The 20,333-nt window shown below is 42.5% G+C and overlaps 1 protein-coding gene across 7 annotated transcripts in view; it reads right to left on the bottom strand.

The window, feature by feature from the left end:
- Positions 1-20,333, bottom strand: part of frem1a (Fras1 related extracellular matrix 1a) — a 377,121-nt gene that overhangs the window by 122,154 nt on the left and 234,634 nt on the right. For all 7 annotated transcript variants that reach the window (XM_072586891.1, XM_072586895.1, XM_072586892.1 and 4 more), the window contains 2 exons: positions 17,235-17,420; positions 5,787-5,983 (listed from right to left, as the gene is read on the bottom strand). In XM_072586891.1, the coding sequence (XP_072442992.1) occupies positions 5,787-5,983; positions 17,235-17,420 (383 nt within the window). The remainder of the gene's footprint in view (positions 1-5,786; positions 5,984-17,234; positions 17,421-20,333) is intronic.

The raw sequence follows: 20,333 nt of genomic DNA, 5'->3' as shown, positions 1-20,333 counted from the left end.
AAGCAGGCTATTCAGCCCATTAAGTCCACACTGACTCTCCAAAAAACATCCCACCCAGACTCATCCCCTACATTGTAACCTTACACTTCATGCCCAATCCACCTCACCTGCACATCCCTGGACACCATGGGCAGTTTAGCATGGCCAATCCACTTAACCTGTATATCTTTGGATTATGAGAGGTAACTAGAGCACCCAGAGGAAACCCGTGCACACAGGGAGAATGTGCAAATTCCACACAATCGCCTAAGGACGAAATCAAACCCAGGTCCCTAGCATTGTGAGGCACCAGTGCTAACCACTTAGCCACCATTCTGCCCCAAGGAGAGAGAGATAGAAAAGATGATTAAATCTTAGGATGCTATGAGTTTGTAAGTACATACAGAAAGAGGAGAGTAGGTTGGTAAATATGCGGTTAGAGCGATGATGCTGAACGGAGGACTAGATGGGTTGCACCTCAACAGGACTGAGGCCAATATTCTCGCAGTTGGTTAGCTTGTCCTGTCAAAGAAAGACAGAGGAGAACCTGAAAGTCGACTCAGAAGTGAGAGAAGTTGAGGAAGTGATCAGGTGTATAAATGAGGGTCGGGAGTTGTAGTTTATATGGATTTCAGTAAAGCCTTTGACAAGGTTGCACATGGGAGACTGATAAAGATGATATCAACACATGGGATCAAGGATAAGTTAGCTTATTAATATATTTAAAGGCTATTCTGACCTTGAATTCAATTCAATGGTTTTAACTGTGTTTCTCAAGTGTCAGATATATTATTAGTGACAGAGAGACCTGATTGTTATTAACTTTACCTCAATGGTTAAATGCCTGATGTGAATATAGGCTTAAAGCAAAGAACAGCAAGGAGGGGACATGAAAGGTCCTTAGTTGGTAGGATTAGGGAAAACCCGAAGGCTTTCTATAGGTATGTTAGGAATAAAAGAATGACTAGGGAAGGAATAGGTCCAATCAAGGATAGTAATGGGAAGTTGCGTGTGGAGGCTGAAGAGATTGGGGAGGCGCTGAATGAATACTTTTCGTCAGTATTCACTCAGGAACAGGACATTGCTGTCGATATAAATACTGAGGCACGAATAAGTAGAATGGATGGCTTTGAGATATGTAGAGAAGAGGTGTTGGAAATTCTGGCAAGGGTGAAAATAGATAAGTCCCCTGGGCCTGATGGCATTTATCCTAGGATTCTCTGGGAAGCAAGGGAGGAGATTGCAGAGCCATTGGCCTTGATTTTTGTGTCCTCTTTGTCGACAGGAGTAGTGCCAGAGGACTGGAGGCTAGCAAACGTGGTTCCCTTGTTCAAGAAGGGGAGTAGGGATAATCCTAGTAACTATAGGCCAGTGAGTCTCACTTCTGTTGTGGGCAAAGTCTTAGAGAGAATTGTAAGGGATAGGATTTATGCACATCTGGATAAGAATGATGTGATCAAGGATAGTCAGCATGGTTTTGTGAAGGGCAGGTCGTGCCTCACAAACCTTATTGAATTCTTTGAGAAGGTGACTAAGGAGGTAGATGAGGGGAAAGCGGTAGATGTGGTATATATGGATTTTAGTAAGGCGTTTGATAAGGTCCCCCATGGTAGGCTACTGCAGAAAATACAGAGATATGGCATTGAGGGTGAGTTGGAGGTTTGGATTAGGAATTGGCTCTCTGGAAGAAGACAGAGGGTAGTAGTTGATGGCAAAGGTTCAGCTTGGAGTGCCGTCACTAGCGGTGTTCCGCAAGGATCTGTTTTGGGACCATTGCTGTTTGTCATTTTTATAAATGACCTGGAGGAAGGGTTAGAAGGTTGGGTGAGCAAGTTTGCGGATGATACGAAAGTCGGAGGAGTTGTAGACAGTGAGGAAGGATATGGCAGGTTACAGCGGGATATAGAGAAGCTCCAGAGCTGGGCAGAAAGGTGGCAAATGGAGTTCAATGTAGCTAAGTGTGAAGTGATTCACTTTGGTAAGAGTAATAAAAAGATGGATTACTGGGCTAATGATAGACTACTTGGTAGTGTGGAAGAGCAGAGGGATCTTGGTGTCCATGTACACAGATCTCTGAAAGTTGCCACCCAGGTAAATAGTGCAGTGAAGAAGGCATATGGCGTACTGGCTTTTATTGGTAGAGGAATTGAGTTCCGGAGTCCTGAGGTTATGCTGCAGTTGTATAAGACTCTGGTGCGGCCGCATCTGGAATATTGTGTGCAGTTTTGGTTGCCATACTATAGGAAGGATGTGGAGGCACTGGAACGGGTGCAGAGGAAGTTTACCAGGATGTTGCCTGGTATGGTAGGAAAATCCTATGAGGAAAGGCTGAGGCACTTGGGGTTGTTTTCATTGGAGAAAAGAAGGTTTAGGGGTGATTTGATAGAGGTGTACAAGATGATTAGGGGGTTAGATCGGGTTGAAAGTGAGAACCTTTTTCCACGTATGGAGTCAGCTATTACAAGGGGGCATAGCTTTAAATTAAGGGGGGGTAGATATAGGACTGATGTTAGGGGTAGGTTCTTCACTCAGCGAGTCGTAAGTTCATGGAATGCCCTGCCAGTAGCAGTAGTGGACTCTCCCTCTTTATGGGTATTTAAGCGGGCATTGGATAGGTATATGGAGGATAGTGGGTTAGTGTAGGTTAGGTGGGCTTTGATCGGTGCAACATCGAGGGCTGAAGGGCCTGTACTGCGCTGTATTCTTCTATGTTCTATGTTCTAACAAAGAACAAAGAAAACTTACATCCCAGGAACAGGCCTTTCGGCCCTCAAAGCCTGTTCCGATCCAAATCTGCTGTCTAAACCCATTGTCCAATTCCTAAGGATCTGTATCCCTCTGCTCCCCACCTACTCATGCATCTGTCCAGATGCGCCTTAAATGAATCTACTGTGACTGCCTCTACTACCGCTGCTGGCAATGTGTTCCAGTTACCTATCTCTCTCTGTGTAAAGTACTTTCCACATATATCCCTCTTAAACTTTTCTCCTCTCACCTTGAACACGCGTTACTGAATCTCTCACCCTTGCAAAAAGCTTATCTCTATCCACCCTGTCTATATCCTTCATGATTTTGTAAACCTCAACCAGGTCTCCCCTCAATCTCTTTTTTTCTAATGAAAACAATACTAACCTACTCAACCTCTCTTCATAGCAAGTACCTTCCATACCAGGCAACATCCTCGTAAACCTTCTCTGCACCCTCTCCAAAGCGTCCACATCCTTTTGGTAATGTGATGACCAGAACTGTACACTGTATTCTAAATGCAGCCGAACCAAGGTCTTGTACAATTTTAACATGACTTGCCAGCTCTTACACTCAATACCCCGTCCGATGAAAGCAAGCATACCATATGCCTTCTTGACCACTCTATCCACCTGTGCAGCCACCTTCAGGGTGCAATGGACCTGAACTCCCAGATCCCTCTGCTCATCAACTTTTCCCAAGGCTCTTCTGTTTACAGTATAGCTTGTTCTAGAATTAGACCTTCTAAAATGCATCACCTCGCATGTGCCTGGATTGAACTCTATCTGCCACTTCTCTGCCCAACTCTCCAGTCTATCTATATTCTATTTTCTTTGACAGTCCCCTATGCTTTCTGCTACTCCACCAATCTTCAGTTATCTGCAAACTTACTGATCAGACCACCAATGCCCTCTTCCAGATCATTTATGTACATCACAAACAACAGCGGCCCTAGCACTGATCCATGTGGAAAACCATTGGCTCCTTTCTCCATTTTGAGAGACTCCCTTCAACTACTACTCTGTCTCCTGTTGCACAGTCAGCTCTTTATCCACCTAGCTAGAACACCCTGTACACCATGTGACTTCATTTTCGCCATTAGTTTACCATGGGGAACCTTATCAAATGCCTTACTAAAGGCCCTGTCTATGACATCTGCAGGCCTTCCTTCATCTATCAACTTGGTCACTTCCTGAAAGAATTCTATTAAGTTGGTAAGGCATGATCTCCCCCCCACAAAACCATGTTGCCTATCACTGATAAGCCCATTCTCTTCCAAATATAAATAGATTCTTTCACTCAGTACCTTCTCCAGCAACTTTCTCAACACTTATGTCAGGCTCAGTGGTCTGTAGTTACTTGGAATACCCCTACTACTCTTCTTGAACAGGAGTACAACATTGGCAACTCCCCAGTCCTCCGCTACTTCACCTGCGTTTAAGGATCCTACAAAGACATCTGTCAAGGCCCCAACTATTTCCTCCCTTGCCTCCCTCAGCATCCTGGGATAGATCCCATCCAGTCCTGGGGATTTGTCCACCTTAATACCCAACACATCCATGTGTATCCCCCTTAAACTTTTCTCCTCTCACTTTGAACACATGACCTCTCATTGAATCCCTCAGATCTTTCTCATTTCTTTTTGGGCAACAGAGTTTGGTGGTAATCTTTGGTGTGAGAGTTCCTGAGAGAGTTGCAAGTTGATTGGACATAGTAAATGATGCCATCACTGCTTACATTTGCACTGAGGAAGATGAAGAGATGAAGGATCAACAATCACAAGGGTGTGCTGTGGAGGGAGCTGAAGGGGGTTAGCACAGAAGCAAGAGAAAGGAGGGTCAAGGTCACAGACAGCTCTATCCACATATCAGAGTGTGGAGACCAAGACTCATTCCTTGACTGGTTGAACAAACAGTGCTTTTGCAAACTGAAATTTTCTCACCAGCATCGCTCTACAGAATAATTACTTTCCACAATGACCAAGTTTTCAGCAGAGAGTTTACCTGTGCTAATTTGGATATAATTCAATGCAATAAGTTTATAAAATAATATAAATAGCCTGAAAATGCAGATTGACTTATGGGATTATGAGCAATCTAACCCTTACTCAGAGTGATTACTGGATAAGTATTTATTCGGTATTTAGATCAGAGTGGTGCTGGAAAAGCACAGCAGGTCAGGCAGCATCCGAGGAACAGGAAAATTGACATTTCGGGTAAAAGCCCTTCACCAGGAAAGCTTCAGGGCAGAGGAGATGACCTGGGGGTTGCAGTGAGAAAGAGAGAGTTCATAATAGGAAAAAGCATTCCGTCTTCTCCTGATCTAGAGTCCATGTGGCAAAGCTACCTACTGCAGGTGGTGGTTGAGGGTGGGTAGAGAGGCGGCAGAGGTGGGCAGGGTGGGCCTTGTTTTGATTTTCTTTTGCATTTTGACCTTGCAAAGGAACTAACCCATCAGCCTTTGAGAATAGGATTCAAGTCTCATTGTTCAGACTTAACTCCAAGACTTGGCCACCTGGATCAAGTATTAGAAAAGACGCAAGTGAAGACTGCAGATGCTGGAGATTAGAGTAGAGAGTGTGATGCTGGTAAAGAACAGCAGATCAGGCAGCACCTACCTGTCCATCTTCCTTCCCACCTATCTGCTCCACCCTCCCCTCCAACCTATTTACATTACTACCACCCCCCGTCCATCCACCTATTGCACTCTCAGCTACCTTCCTCTAGCCCCACCTCCCTCCCATTTATTTCACCACCCCCTCAGCTCATAGCCTCGTTCCTAATGAAGGGCTTTGGCCAGAAACATTGACTCTCCTGTTCCTCGGACGCCTGACCTGCTGTGCTTTTCCAGCCCCACAAGTATTAGAAAATTCTAGTTACTGCCATAGGTACATCCTTGTAGAGAACAGGCTGTGGTTGAAGAAGCTTGTGTTTCACTGTCATCACTTGTGAACTCACAAGTCTATCAGCTGAACAACTTGAGTGTACCCTTCTCACATTGTCCCCAAGAGCTGTGTTACCAATTTTCTTAATTGGAAGCTAGGTACTGTGTCCATCACTTACCGTAATATTTCTGGCAAGAAAGCTTGGAGGCTCGTCATTGGTTGGTTGGATTATAATATAAAATGGCACTGCCGCAGATTGATGCTGTCCATCAGTAACATACAACATAAACTGATCAGCTGTTGGTTCAATCTGCTGATGATGAAACTGAACGTAGTTAATTTGGAAATCCTTTATGTGTTTCATGTCAAAGGAATCTAGGAGTGAGAGTGAATCAGAAAGTGAGATAAATTGGTGAAACAAGATTTGTGTAGCATGTATATTTGTAAAAATATATTTGTGGGACATTGGCATCGCTGGCTGGCTAGCATTTATTTCCCACCCCTAGCTGATCTTAAATTCATCACCTACCTTCTTGAACCTTTGAAGTCCACTATGCCATTCTGGGAGGGAATTCCAGGATATTGGCCCACCCACAGTGGCAATATGCATCTGCAAGTTTCCTTCCAAGACACTCATGTCAGGATAGTGAGTGGCTTGGAAAGAAACTTGCAGATGGTTGTGTTCCCATGTATCTATTGCTCTTGTCCTCGTAGGTAGGAATCATTTTGTGTTTGGAAGGTTGCTGTCTAAGGATCTTTGGTGAATTTCTGCAGTGGACTGCATAGATAATTTAGAGCTGAAAATGTGTTGCTGGAAAAGCACAGCAGGTCAGGCAGCATCCAAGGAGCAGGAGAATCGACGTTTCGGGCATGAGCCCTTTTTCAGGAATGCCCAAAACGTCGATTCTCCTGCTCCTTGGATGCTGCCTGACCTGCTGTGCTTTTCCAGCAACACATTTTCAGCTGTGATCTCCAGCATCTGCAGGCCTCACTTTCTGCATAGATAATTTACACTGGCGATACTAAGTGTCAGTGGTGGAGGGTATAAAAATATGTGGATATGGTACCAATTGAATGGGCTGCTTTGACTCAATGGTGTTGAGTGTTGTTGGAGATGCACCCATTCAGGCATGTGGGCAGTATTCCATCACACGCTTGACTTGTGCCTTGTCAATGATGAACAGGTTTTGAGGAGTCAGGAGGTGAATTACTCATGGTAGTATTCCTCATCTCTGACGTGCTATTATAGCCATTGTATTTATGTGGCAAGTCCGGTTGAATTTCTGGTCATTGGTAACACTCAGGCTGTTGATAGTGGTAACACCATTAAATGTCAAAGAGCTGTAATTAGTCTGTCTCTTAATTAAAATGGTCAATGCCTGCCATTTGTGTGGCAGTACTGTAGCTTGCCACTCATCAGTCCAGCCCTGGATATCATCCAAACCTTGTTGCATTTGAACATAGATTGTTACATTCACGGATGTTGCTGAACATTGAGTAATTATCAGCAAATATCTTTGATGGAGGGATGGTCATTGATAAAGCAGCTGAAGATGGTTGGGCTGAGGACCCTATCCTGAGAAACTCCTGCAGAGATGTCCTGGAGATAAGATGATTGACCTCCAACAACCAAGACCATCTTCGTATGCGCCAAGTACGACACCGACCAGCAAAGAGTGGGTGTCAGTGTTTACATCAAGAAAACAGAGATCTCATTTACACATTTGGGTTTGGGAGGTGCTGTCAAAGAGCCTTGGTGCATTCTGGCAGTACAATGTGTAGTTTGTAAACTTTATACATTTCCACCTCTGGACTAAGTCTCAGTTTGTTCTGTCATAAGAATAAGCTCAAATCTCATTTCTCACACCTGATACTTGGATGGTCTGAGTGGGATTGCCAGTTTTACAAGTCCACAGAAGTGTCATTAGACACTGGAAAATCACTTAACGCTGGCTCCATACCATTAGTAAAAAGAGCTGTGAGAACAGTAGACCTGAAAACAGGAGCAGGATTTATAGAGCACGATTAATATGCCATACCAATTAAAATGCAAAAAGTATGAAAACTATGTATTACCAGATAATTTTAATGACAGTACTGTCCAGCCATTCAGCATGAAGCTCTCCCAACTGCTTCAAGTTTATACGAGGCCTGAGGCTTGTACCACCTGAAGTAGCCTGCATCTCTTGAAAGCGAGGCACACTTTGGATGAAGCAAATTGTTGGACAGATAATCTGCAAGGAGGCTGAATATGGCACACCAGGGAATAGAGCATACTCCAAGGTTCCCTGACATGGTAGATTTGACAGAAGTTTTCGAAATTATGAGCGGGCTAAGTGAAATACATAGGGAGAAGCCATTTCTGCCAGTAAAAGGACCAGGAATGAGAAAGCATAGATTTATAAGGATGTACAAACAAAGCAAGGATCATATGGAAAAAAAAACTCTTCCACAGCAAGTAGTTTGAGAATGGAAACCACTGCCTGGAAATGTAATGGAGGCAGATTCAATTGACGCATTCAAGAGGGCATCAGATGATTATTTGGATAAAAATGGTGTGCATGGATATGAAGAAAAACAGGAGATTGGCACTAGGTAATGATACTAATGTGAAAAGCCATTGTAAGACTGATGGACCAATTGTCCTCCTTCTATGATTCTGTGATTTAGGGTTCCTGCTGGAGAAGGTGGGTAAGAAGAGAAAGCAGTCTTCGTTAAAAAGGGAAGACCATAGGACATTAGAGCAGAATTAGGTCATTGGTCCGTTGAGTTTGCTCCGCTATTGAATCATAGGTGATATATTTCTCAACACCGTTCTCCTGCTTTCTGCCCATAACATTTGAACCCCTTCCAATCAAAAACCTAGCTATCTCCACCTTAAATACACTCAATTACTTGGTGTCTACAGCCTGTTGCAGCAATGAGTTCCACAGATTAACCACCCTCTTGCTGAAGAAATCTCTCCTCATCTCACTTCTAAAGGGTGGTCCCTTCATTCTGAGGCTGTGCTGATCAGCACATCACTGAAATATGGTTGAAGGAAGGGCAAAACTGGCAGCTCAACATTGCAGAATGTAGAGATTTCAGGTCAGATGGTGGGGTGGAGGGGATGGAATTTAAGAGATATGGGGCTACTGCATTATTGATAAAGGAGACCATCATTGCAGTAATTAGATTAGATTAGATTACTTACAGTGTGGAAACAGGCCCTTCAGCCCAACAAGTCCACACCGACTTGCCGGAGAGCAACCCACCCAAACCCATTCCCCTACATTTACCCCTTCACCTAACACTACGGGCAATTTAGCATGGCCAACTCACCTAACCTGCATATCTAATGAGGGACGGTGTCTTAGAGGGTTTTTCATGAGACCATCTGGGTAGACCTTAGAAATAAAAAAAAGCGATCATTTTGCTAAGATTATACTCTAGGCCTCCAAATAGTTAAAAGGAGTTAGAGAAGTAGATATGTAGGCAAATCTCAGACAGGTGTGAGAGGAATAGGTTTATGGTAGTAAGGGATATCAGATTTGCTAATATTAACTGGGATCACCTTAGTGTGAATGAATTAACCGGGATGGAATTTTTCAAGTGCATCCAGGAGAACTTTGTGTACATGGATAGTTCAAATACAGATGGGTACATGCTAGAATCCAACTTGGAAAGGGGCCAGATTGGACTGGTGTTGGGAAATGAGCCCAGCCAGGTGGATAAAGTTTCAGTAGGGAATTACTTTGGGAATAGTGACCACAATTCCATAAGTTTTAGAATGCTCATAGATTTAGATGAGAGTGGTCCTTAAAGAAACAGTGCTAAGTTGGGGAAAGGCCAATTATATCAAAATTCGGCAGGAGCTGGGGAATGTGGATTGGCAGCAGCTGTTTGAAAGTAAATCCACATTTGATATGTGGGAGGCTTTTAAAAAGAGGTTGATTAGAGAGCAGGACAGGCATGTCCCTGTGAAAATGTGGGATAGAAATGACAAGATTAGGGAACCATGGATGACTGGTAAAAATGTGAGATTAGCTAGGAGGAAAAAGGAAGCATACCATAAGTTCTATGCTATTGAAAACAGACGAAGCTTTGGAAGAATATCGGGAAAATAGGATCCATCTGAAAAGTGGAATTAAGAGGGCTAAAAGGGGTCATGAAATATCTTTAGCAAACAGAGTTCAGGAAAATCCCAAAGCCTTTTATTCCTATATAAGGAGAAAGAGTGTACCTAGAGCAAGGGTGGGCCCACTCAGAGAAAAAAGGAGGAAAATTAACTTAGATTTTACTTCGATTACTTACAGTGTGGAAACAGGCCCTTCGGTCCAACAAATCCACACTGAAGTGCAACCCACCCAGACCCATTCCCCTACAATTACCCCTTCACCTAACACTATGGGCAATTTAGCATGGCCAATTCACCTAACCCGCACATTTTTAGACTGGTGGGAGGAAACCGACGCAGACACGGGGAGAATGTGCAAACTCCACACAGTCAGTCGCCTGAAGCAGGAATTGAACCCAGGTCTCTGGCGCTGTGAGACAGCAGTGCTAACCACTGTGCCACCGTGCCGCTTGAAGTCAGAGAAAATGGGTGAGATTCTTAATGAGTACTTTGCATCGGTATTCACCGAGGAGAGGTACATGGCGGATAGATGCTTGATTACTCTAGGTCAAGTCCGCAGAAGGAGGGAGGAAGTGTTGGGTATTCTAAAAGGCATTAAGGTGGACAAGTTGTGAAGTCTGGATGTGATTCTATCACAGGTTACTGAGGGAATTGAGAGAGGAAATAGTTGGGTTCTTAATAGATATCTTCTGCAGCATCCTTGAAGATGGGTGAGGTCCCCGAGGACTAGAGAATTGCTGATGTTGTCCCATTGCATAAGAAGGGTAGCAGGGATAATTCAAGTAATTATAGACCATTGAGCCTGACGTCACTGGTAGAGAAGCAGCTGGAGAAGATACTGATGGATAGGACCTATTCCTATTTCAAAGAAAATGGGCTGATCAGTGATAGGCAACATGGTTTTGTGCAGGGAAGGTCATGTCTTACCAACTTAATTGAATTTTTTGAGGAAGTAACAATGTTGAGGGAAGATGTCATATACATGGACTTCAGTAAGGCGATTGATAAGGTTACCCATGGTGGGCTGAAGGAAAAAGTGAAGTCATATGAGGTCCAGGGTGTACGAGCTAGACGGACAGAGAACTGACTGGGCAACTGCAGACAGAGAGTAATAGTGGAAAGGAGTTTCTCAAAATGGGGAACTGTGACCAGGGGTGTTCCACGGGGATCGGTGGTGGGACTACTGTTGTTTGTGATATACATGGATGATGTGGAGGAAGGTATAGGTGGTCTGATTAGCAAGTTTGCACATGACACTAAGATTGGTGGAGTAGCAGACAATGAAGGGGACTGTCAGAGAGTGCAGCAGAATCTAGACAGATTGGAGAGTTGGGTGGAGAAATGACAGATGGAGTTCAATCCGAGCAAACGTGAGGTGGTGCATTTTAGAAGATCCAATTCAAGAGTGAACTATACGGTAAATGGAAAAGCCTTGGGGAAAATTTACGTACAGAGACGTCTGGGAGTTCAGGTCCACTGTACCATGAAGATAGCAGTGCAGATCAATAGAGTGGTCAAGAAGACATGCTTTCCTTCATCGGAGGAAATTGAACACAAGAATTGGCAGGTCATGTTATAGTTATATAAGATTTCGGTTTGATAGAATGGTCAAAAAGGCATACAGCGTGCTTTCTTTCATTTGGTGGGGTATTGACTACAAGAGTTGGCTGGTCATGATACAGTCGTTTAAGGCTTTGGTTCAGCCACATTTGGAATACTGCATACAATTCTGGTCGCCACATTACCAAAACGATGTGGATGCTTTGAAGACGGTGCAGAGGAGGTTCACTAAGATTTTGCCTGGTATCGAGGGTGCTAGCTATGAAGAGAGGTTGAGTAGATAAGAATTATTTTCATTAGAAAGATGGAGGTTGGTGGGGTGGGGGGGGGGGTGGTGGTGGTGGGGAGATCCTGATTGAAGGCTACGAAATCATGAGCGGTATAGAACAGAGTGGATAGCAAGGAGCTTTTACCAGAGGAGGGGGGGGGGGGGGGGGAGCTCAATTACTAGGGGCCTTAAGTTCAAGGTGAGAGGGGAGAATTTTAAGGGAGATAAGTGTCTTTTACCAGAGGGTGATGGATGCCTGGAATGTGTTGCCAGTGGAGATGGTAGAGGCAGGCACTATAGTGTCAGTTAAGATATATCTAGACAGATACATGAATGGGCAGGGACCAGAGGGAATCAGACCCTTAGGAAATAGGTGACAAGTTTAGATAGAGGATCTGGATCAGTACGGGCTGAGGGAAGGGCTGTTCCTGTGCTGTAACTTTCTTTGTTCTTTGTTTGGTTGTTCTCGACCTGATCCTAGGAAATGAAGTCTGTCAAGTGGTTGAAACGTCAATAGGTGGACATTTTGGGGATTGTCATCATAATGCTGTAGGTTTCAAAGTCGTTAAGATTCCTGATGAAGGGCTTTTGCTCAAAACGTCGAATTTCCTGCTCCTTGGATGCTGCCTGACCTACTGTGCTTTTCCAGCACCTAATCTGGACTCTAATCTCCAGCAACTGCAGTACCCAACTCCGCCTTCAAAGTCACTATGGAAAGGGATAAGGATAGTGCAGAAGTGGTGTCAAAATTGGGGAAAGGATAATTTCAGTATAATTTTACAGGATCTAGCAAACTTAGACTATGAGCAGCAACATGCAGGTAAGTCTATATTGGAAAGTAGTATCTTTTAAAAGGAGTTGTGAAAGTTCAGGGCCAGCATATTCCTGTAAGAGTGAAGAACAAGGACAGCAAGTACAGGGAACCCTGAGTATCAAGAGACACAGAATTTGACAAAGAAAAAAAAGGAAGCATATGCTCGGTTCAATGTATTAAAAACAGGGGACGCCTTCAGAAGTAGACAGAGTGTAGACGGGGTGCTTCGAAAGAAATTAGGAGGGCAGAGAGGAACCATGAAATATCTTTGGCAGATAGGATCAAGAAAAACATTTTATAAGTATATTAAAAACAAAAGGATTACCAGGGGAGAACGTGGCCCTTTTAGAGATCAAAAGGGCAATTTGAATGGAGCCAAAGGACATGTGTGACACCTTGCATGGATATTTTTCACATGTATTCATAAAAGAGAAAGATGTTGTAACTAGAGATTGGAGTTAGGATGATGAGGTTTTTGAGCATGTTAAGATCAATAAGGAGAAAGTGTTAGATATTTTATCAGGCATAAAGTTGCGTAAATCTCTCGGGCTTCATGAGATGTATTCCAGAGAAATGAGGAGATTGCCAGGGCCCTAGTGGAGATATTTAATACTGCACTGTCCACAGGCGAGTGCTACTTGATTGGAGGAAAGCTAATATGGTTTCTTTGTTTAATAAGGATAGGCTCGGTAATTACAGACTAGTTAGTCTGACATCAGAGTGGGGAAAATTAATGGAGAACATTCTGAGGGTAAGGATTAATCAACAATCGGAACGGCAGCAGTTGATCAGAGATAGTCAGCATGGATTTGTGTTGGGAGATCCTGCCTGATTAATTTAATTGTGTTTTTTTTAAAAAGTTAATTAAATATATTTATGAGGTTAGTGTCCATGGTTTACATGGACTTCAGTAAGGCCTTTGACAAGGTTCCAAAAGGTTGGAGCCTATGCATTTCAAGATATGCTGGCAAAATAGATCCAAAATTGGCTTAGAGATAGGATGCAAAGGGTTGAAGGTTGTTTTTATGATTGGAATTGTGTGACCAACGGTTGATCACCAGTGCTGGAATCATTGCTGTTTGGTATGTGCATTGACAATTTGGATGTAAATACAGAAGCTATAATTAACAAGATTGTAAATGACACAAAAACTGGTGTTGGTGAAAGCAAGTAGGATGGTCTCAGGCAACAGTGTGATATTGATCAGCTGGCAAATAGGGCAGAGAAATGGCAGATCTAAATTAATCCCAGTAAGTATGAGGTGATGCATCTTAGGTGTTCTAATTAAAGAAGGATATATACAATGAATGGTAAATCCCGAGGGAGTACAGAGGAATAAAGGGTCCTTGGTGAACAAGTCCATCAATCAGTGAAGATGTCAGCACAGGTAGAAATGTTGGTGAAGAAGGATGGGATGCTTGCATTCAGTAGTCAGGGTGCAGAATATAGGATTAGGGAAGTCTTGATGCAACTTTATAAAATATTGGTTAGGCCACAGATGGAATACTGTGTGTGGTTCTGGTTGCTACACTATCCAAGGATGTGATTGCACTGAAGAGAGTACAGAGGAGATTCACCAGGATATTGCCTGGGATGGAAAGTCACAGTTTTGAGGAGTGACTGAATAGGTTGGGTTTGTTATTCCTGGAACAGAGGAGACTGAGGGGTTCTGGTTGAGCTACAGAAAATCATGAGAGGTACAAGGTAGATCATGAGTCTTTCCCTGTGGCAGACATGTCTATGACCAGAAGACATAAGTTTAAGATGAGAAGTAAATGGTTTAGAGGGTACCTGAAAACTATATTTTTTCCACTCAGATGTGTATGGAACATGCTTCCCGAGACAGTGGTGGAGGTGGTACTCTCACAAATTTTAAGAAGTATCTGGATGAGCACTAAAAATGTCAGGGCATAGTAGACTATGGAATAAATATAGGTAATGAAATTAGTGTAGTTTGGTGCTTGTTGGTTAGTATAGATATGGTGAGACAAAGGGCCTGCTTGCACGGTGTATATGACTCCATGAATCTATGGAACTAGCAGAGCCTCCAGATTGTAAGGGCAATTAGTCCTGCAGTTAATACCAGCATACATAAGGAGCTGGATATTGTACCACACAAAGTTCAATGATCTCACAAAAGTAATCAAGGTCAAATGCCATCTGTTTCCAAATGAAACAGACTGCTTAATCAACCAACTTTCATTCACTCATTATAACTCAGTATTCATCCATACACTTGATGAAAAATAAAATCACATTTATAACTTAAAGTTTCTGCGATGGTTCACTTAATGGTTTATCACTCATACTTCTAGGCCACAGGGTTTGGGATTTAAGTCCTATTCCAGTTGAATACAAAAACCAAGGCAGATGGAGGACTACAATGCTAACATCCTGTGGACAGCTTTCTCATGTTCTGGTCAGTAGTTATCCCCAACCAATCTCACAAAGAGAGATTATTTAGTCATTATTGCTGTGTGTGAGTGTTTACTGTGCACAAATTGAGTGTATTTCCTACATTACAACAGTGACTTCCCTTGTCATTGGTTGTAAAAAACTTTAACCATGTTAGCCGTGTAAAAAGCTGTACCAATGTAAGTTTTTTTCTTTATTTCAATTGACCCTTATCTACCACTGCTGTAAGACACACCACAATTCATGGCATGTACATGGCAACTACTAAACTATTGTCCTCATGCGGTGAGTGTATTATCCTTGGACACTTTCCACTCTCTTGTAGAACAACAAGATACACAAACACAGACAGGAGTATGTAACAAATAGGGTTCAGGCAGCGGCACATGTCCTCAGCACATTGGAAGAGACAATGCTGACCATCACTAGAGTGGTCATGCCTGTGTCAGGAATGAAACTATTGAACGTTCAACAGCATTTTTATACACTATTCACTTTCTCACATTCCAAATATGCCTTTGTTTCACAATTTTTTTCTGATTTACAAACTGCAGATGGTGTAAGATTCCTCATTCTGCCCTCCACTCTCATGACGAACTCATAACTTTACCTTTCTCCCGTTAGGTACAGCTAAACTACCACAGTGGGTGTGCTGAAAAGGAACTCGTGGTTGATCACGAACCACCATCACTCAGTCACACGCTTGAAAAGATCAGCTCAGATATTGGCACTGCATGTTCTTTAAGAGCATATGGAGAGGTGGGATCTGCAGATAGTGAGTCACCAAACATGGTTTACAGTTAAGGCAGGGAGAAAAGATCATTAAGGTACCAGTTCATGAGAGAGTGTTGTCCAGGGCAGAAAACTCTGATTAGATCTTTGAGGGAGCAACATACAGAAAAATAAAAGTTGATGAGCATGCAAAATAAAAGCAGAGTACATTAACCAGTCTGTAATTTCTATCAAGAAAGAGGGAAACCAGAAACAACTTGGCACGGAACTTCGTGTGGCATAGGTACTTATCCTCTCTAGTCATAGAGTCTTTGATATGTACAGCATGGAAACAGACCCTTCGGTCCAACCCCTCCATGTCAACCAGATATCCCAACCCAATCTAGTCCCACCTGCCAGCACCCGGCCCATATCCCTCCAAACCCTTCCTATTCATATACCCATCCAAATGTTGCAATTGTACCAGCCTCCACCACTTCCTCTGGCAGCTCACTCCATACACGTACCACCCTTTGTGTGAAAAAGTTGCCCCTTAGGTCCCTTTTCTATCTTTCCCTTCTTACCTTAAACCTATGCCCTCTAGTTCTGGACTCCCCGACCCCAGGGAAAAGACTTTATCTATTTATCCTATCCATGCCTCTCAATTTTGTAAACCTCTATAAGGTCACCCCTCAGCCTCCGATGCTCCAGGGAAAACAGCCCCAGCCTGTTCAGCCTCTCCCCATAGCTCTCACCAACTCCATCAGAAAATCCTTGGGAGAATCAACAATAATACAAAATCTGACAGCAAATATCTCAGCCTCTATTATGAACAATTGGATAGGAAAGCATTGTGGATGAGGTTTGGCTCATTTTAAAACTTGAGACATTTGTACTACAGTAAAGATATTGCTAGACCCTATGAATGAGGCACAAGTCAGGAATGTGATGAAATACTCTCCACTTGTCTGAATCTGTGAGGCTCCAATAGCACTGAAGATGCTTGACACCATCCAAAATAAAACAACTCATCTGCATTGTCAAAAGGTTCCACTGTACACTGGAGGTGAAAGAAATAGATGTTTAAGGTGGTCAATGGATCGATGATGAAGTGGGCTGTTTTGGCCTCGATAGTGTTGCTTTTCTGGGACACTGTCAGGGCTGCACTCTTCCAGGGATGTGCACTCTGATTTGTGACTCTCTGACAGAATACAAGTTTTGAAGAGTGGGGATATAAGTTATTTGGTGCAGGATTCCCAGCCTTTGCCTGTTCTCGTAGTCACAGTATTTATATAGTTGCCCCGTTCACTCTCTGATCAATGGCAACTGACAAGATGTTGACGAAGTGTCTAGTGTCAACTTTGAAAGCTATAAAAGTGCGCCTTCTGAAAAATAAGGGAAAATCTGGACCCAAATTCTTGCTGAATTAAACCATTTGCAATCTAGATTAATAATTAATAGATTACAACATAATACTTTCTAATGGAGTCAGGTACACCTTGATGCTACACCATGATTTCAAACTCATGTTACACACATGGTGTACATTTATAAATTTTAAGCAAAGTAGCAGAAAAAGACATTTGCCCCAATACTGTTCCTAGTCAAGATAAGGCCCCATAAGTTCCAAATTAGACAGGCTAATCTATTGTAGTCATTGCAGTGAATGATGTGTTTATAGCCAGGGGATATAACACTTACTTGGAATGGAGGAATAAGAATAATTTCACTTTAATATTACCTATGCTGATGCCCACATTACTCTTCTCGTAGCCTGGTGAAGGTAATGTGTTCTCTATGTAACCAAACTGGGGTGAAGACCACAAAATAAAAGTCAGTTCATCGTTGGCAGAATCCAGATCACTAGCACACAAATGGCCGACAGTGATAGCAGCTGACAACCCTTCATCAACAATAAAGGTTTCACCTAGAATGAGACAATCAGATGGATGTAAATTTAATTTGACATGAATGCAAAGAAATCATTATTATTCACTCCAGGGGAACAACTAATGAATCATCCTCTTAACAGATAAGGGTGTCTTCATATAATGGCAAAATAAACAAAGCTGCAAAGAGCTAAATATAGTCAACAGTCAACACTAAAAACACTGAAAATCATAGCACAAAGGCATTTTATTAAATTCAGTTTCAAATAACATTAAAATTATTAAATAAGATTTTGTCACCGACTCATTGAATTTATACTTTTGAGAATGAACTATTCAGTTGTTTTCACACTTCACATTTGACACAAGTCTTTTTAATCCAAACCTTTTGAAATAAATGGCAAATATATATTAATAATTTGAAATGTTTCCTGTGCCTGTTCCCTCATGTTCTGTGAGTTTTGAATTTGGGTCACTATATTGCTTGGTGATTCCATAATAAAATAGTTAGATTTATTTAAGTAGATAAAGTGGTTAAGGCAGTATGTGGGATACTTCCCTTTATTAGCTGAGACAGAGTTTAAAAGCAAGGAGGTGATGCTCGAACTGTTAAAAAAAATTGTTGGTTAGGCCACAGCAAGAATATTATGCACAGTTCTGGAATCCACATTATAAGAGGGCGACACAGGAAAGGCTGCAGAAGAGATTTACCAGGACATTACCAGGACTGGAGAATTTCAGTTAAGAAGAGAGATGGGTTATCTTCCTTGGATTAGAGGAGACTGAAGTGGGAGAACGTGATTGAGATGTATAAGATCATAAGGTGCAGAGACAGGATAGATGGGAAGGAACTCTTCCCTGTGCTGGAAGGATCAGCAAGCATAGATTTAAGATAAAGGACAGGAGGTTTAGATGGTATGGTAAAACATTTTTCACCTGATGAGGTGGATATCTGAACTCTGCCTGTTTAGGGTGGTAGAGGTAACGGTACAAAACCTCATAACATTTAAGAAGTATTTATATGTATATTTGCAAAGCCAAGGCAAACAAGGTTGTAGGCCAAATGCTGGAAAATAGGGTAAGAATAGTTAGGTGGATGTTTTTGACAGCCTTGGACATGGAGGGCCTAAGGGCCCTTTTCCTGTAAAACCTCAATGATTCTATTTTATTTGGTTTTAAACGGATGGTCTCATAGTTCTTTGCATCAAACTCTACCTGCCCACTCATTACTATTAACACGTTATGCACTTTTCTGCAGTGTTCCACTGTACTTAAAAACCAAAAGAGCTGCAGAAACTGGAAATCAGAAACAAAAGAACATTAGAACGTAAGAAATATGAGCAGGAGTAGGCTATCTGGCCCCTCAAGCCTGGCCCACCATTTAATAAGATCATGGCTGATCTTTTTCATGGATTCAATTCTACTTACCCACCCACTCACCATAACGCATAATTCCTTTACAGTTCAAAATATGTTTTTCTTAAAAATGTTCAATGAGGTGGTAGCCTCAACGTCTTCATTAGGCAGGGAATCCCTTTAGGAGAAGAAGAAGTTCCTTCTCAGCTCAGTCCTAAATCTGCTCCGCCTCATTTTGAGGCTATGTCCCCTAGTTCTAGTTTCACTGCCAATGGAAACAATCTCCTTGGTTCTATCTTATCTATGCCCTTCATTATTGTACATGTTTCTATTAGATCTCCCCTCTCATAACAAAACAGTAATTGCTGGAACAGCTCAGCAAGTCTGTCAGCATCTGTGGAGAGAAATTAGAGTTAATGTTTTAGATCCAGTGCCCCTTCCTCAGAACTGGCAGTAGCAAGGAAAATGTTGGTTTTTATGCAAAATACAGTATAGGGTAGGATGAAGTGGTAAGGAATAAACAATAGGTCAAGATAGAGCCCAAAGAGAGAGAAGGACTGTTGCACAGACAAAGGAGTGGATAACCGTCAGGCTAGAAGGATGAATAGCTATTAATGAGGACTGATCGTAGCTAACAAACAGTTGTGTGTAGTCACAGACTAGGTGATAACAAGGCCTTTACATTTACACTGTTCATCAATGTAGCACTATTAGCAACTCCGATATGAAGTACTCTGTTCCTTCACCTGAGTCTAAAGGCTATCAGAACTGCTGTATTAAGTTTTGTGCAGACAGTATGGATCTGTCCAGGGAAAGACATCTTTTTGTATGGCCCACACCCAGGTGTCAATCCAACACCTACAGCAAATGTCAGCTGCCTGTACAACAAGCATACTGCACATGTAATCAACGAAATGATCGTGTCAGAAAGTGGAAAGGTCCAGTCCTCATTCCTGTCAAGAGAAGGCTACCAGTTATGAGGTCCTAATAAAATTAGTTAGTGGCCTCAAAATTATTTTCTTTGGTCTCTGGACCTCTAAGGTCAGCGTGTACCTGTGATTTCCAAATCTGGTCATCACATCGAGCAGCATGTGTGGAATCTGAGAGAAGCTGCATAGCCACTTAGAGGAAACACTGGATATGAAATTGTTGTTTTCACAGAGACATTGCTGAGGAAGGGGCAGGTCTAGCAACTCAATATTCAAAGTTATAGAACCTTCAGGCATGGGGACCTTTGTGTACATGTCCATAGATTCTTAAAGGCAGCATAGCAGGTGAATAGAGGTGATTCAGAGACTACACAAGATACTTGTCTTTATTAGTTAAGGCAATAAATTAAAAACAAAAGGAGGTTGTAATGGAGCTGTGTAAGACAGTGGTCAGGGCACAGCTGGAGAAATGTGAGCAGGTTTGGTCACCATATGATAGGAAGAATGTGATTGCACTCAAGAGAAGGTGCAGAGAAATTCACCAGGATACGGCCTGAGCTGGAGTAATTCAGCTATGAAGAGAGACGAGAAGGATTTCTTTTACTCTTAGTGGAGGGATCAATGACCTATTTTTAACAGAAAAGGCAGGAGGCTTACGGGGGATTA

The sequence above is a fragment of the Chiloscyllium punctatum genome, chromosome 2 (assembly GCF_047496795.1).
Source record: "Chiloscyllium punctatum isolate Juve2018m chromosome 2, sChiPun1.3, whole genome shotgun sequence".
NCBI lineage: Eukaryota > Metazoa > Chordata > Chondrichthyes > Orectolobiformes > Hemiscylliidae > Chiloscyllium > Chiloscyllium punctatum.
This window is presented reverse-complemented; position numbering and strand designations above follow the sequence as displayed.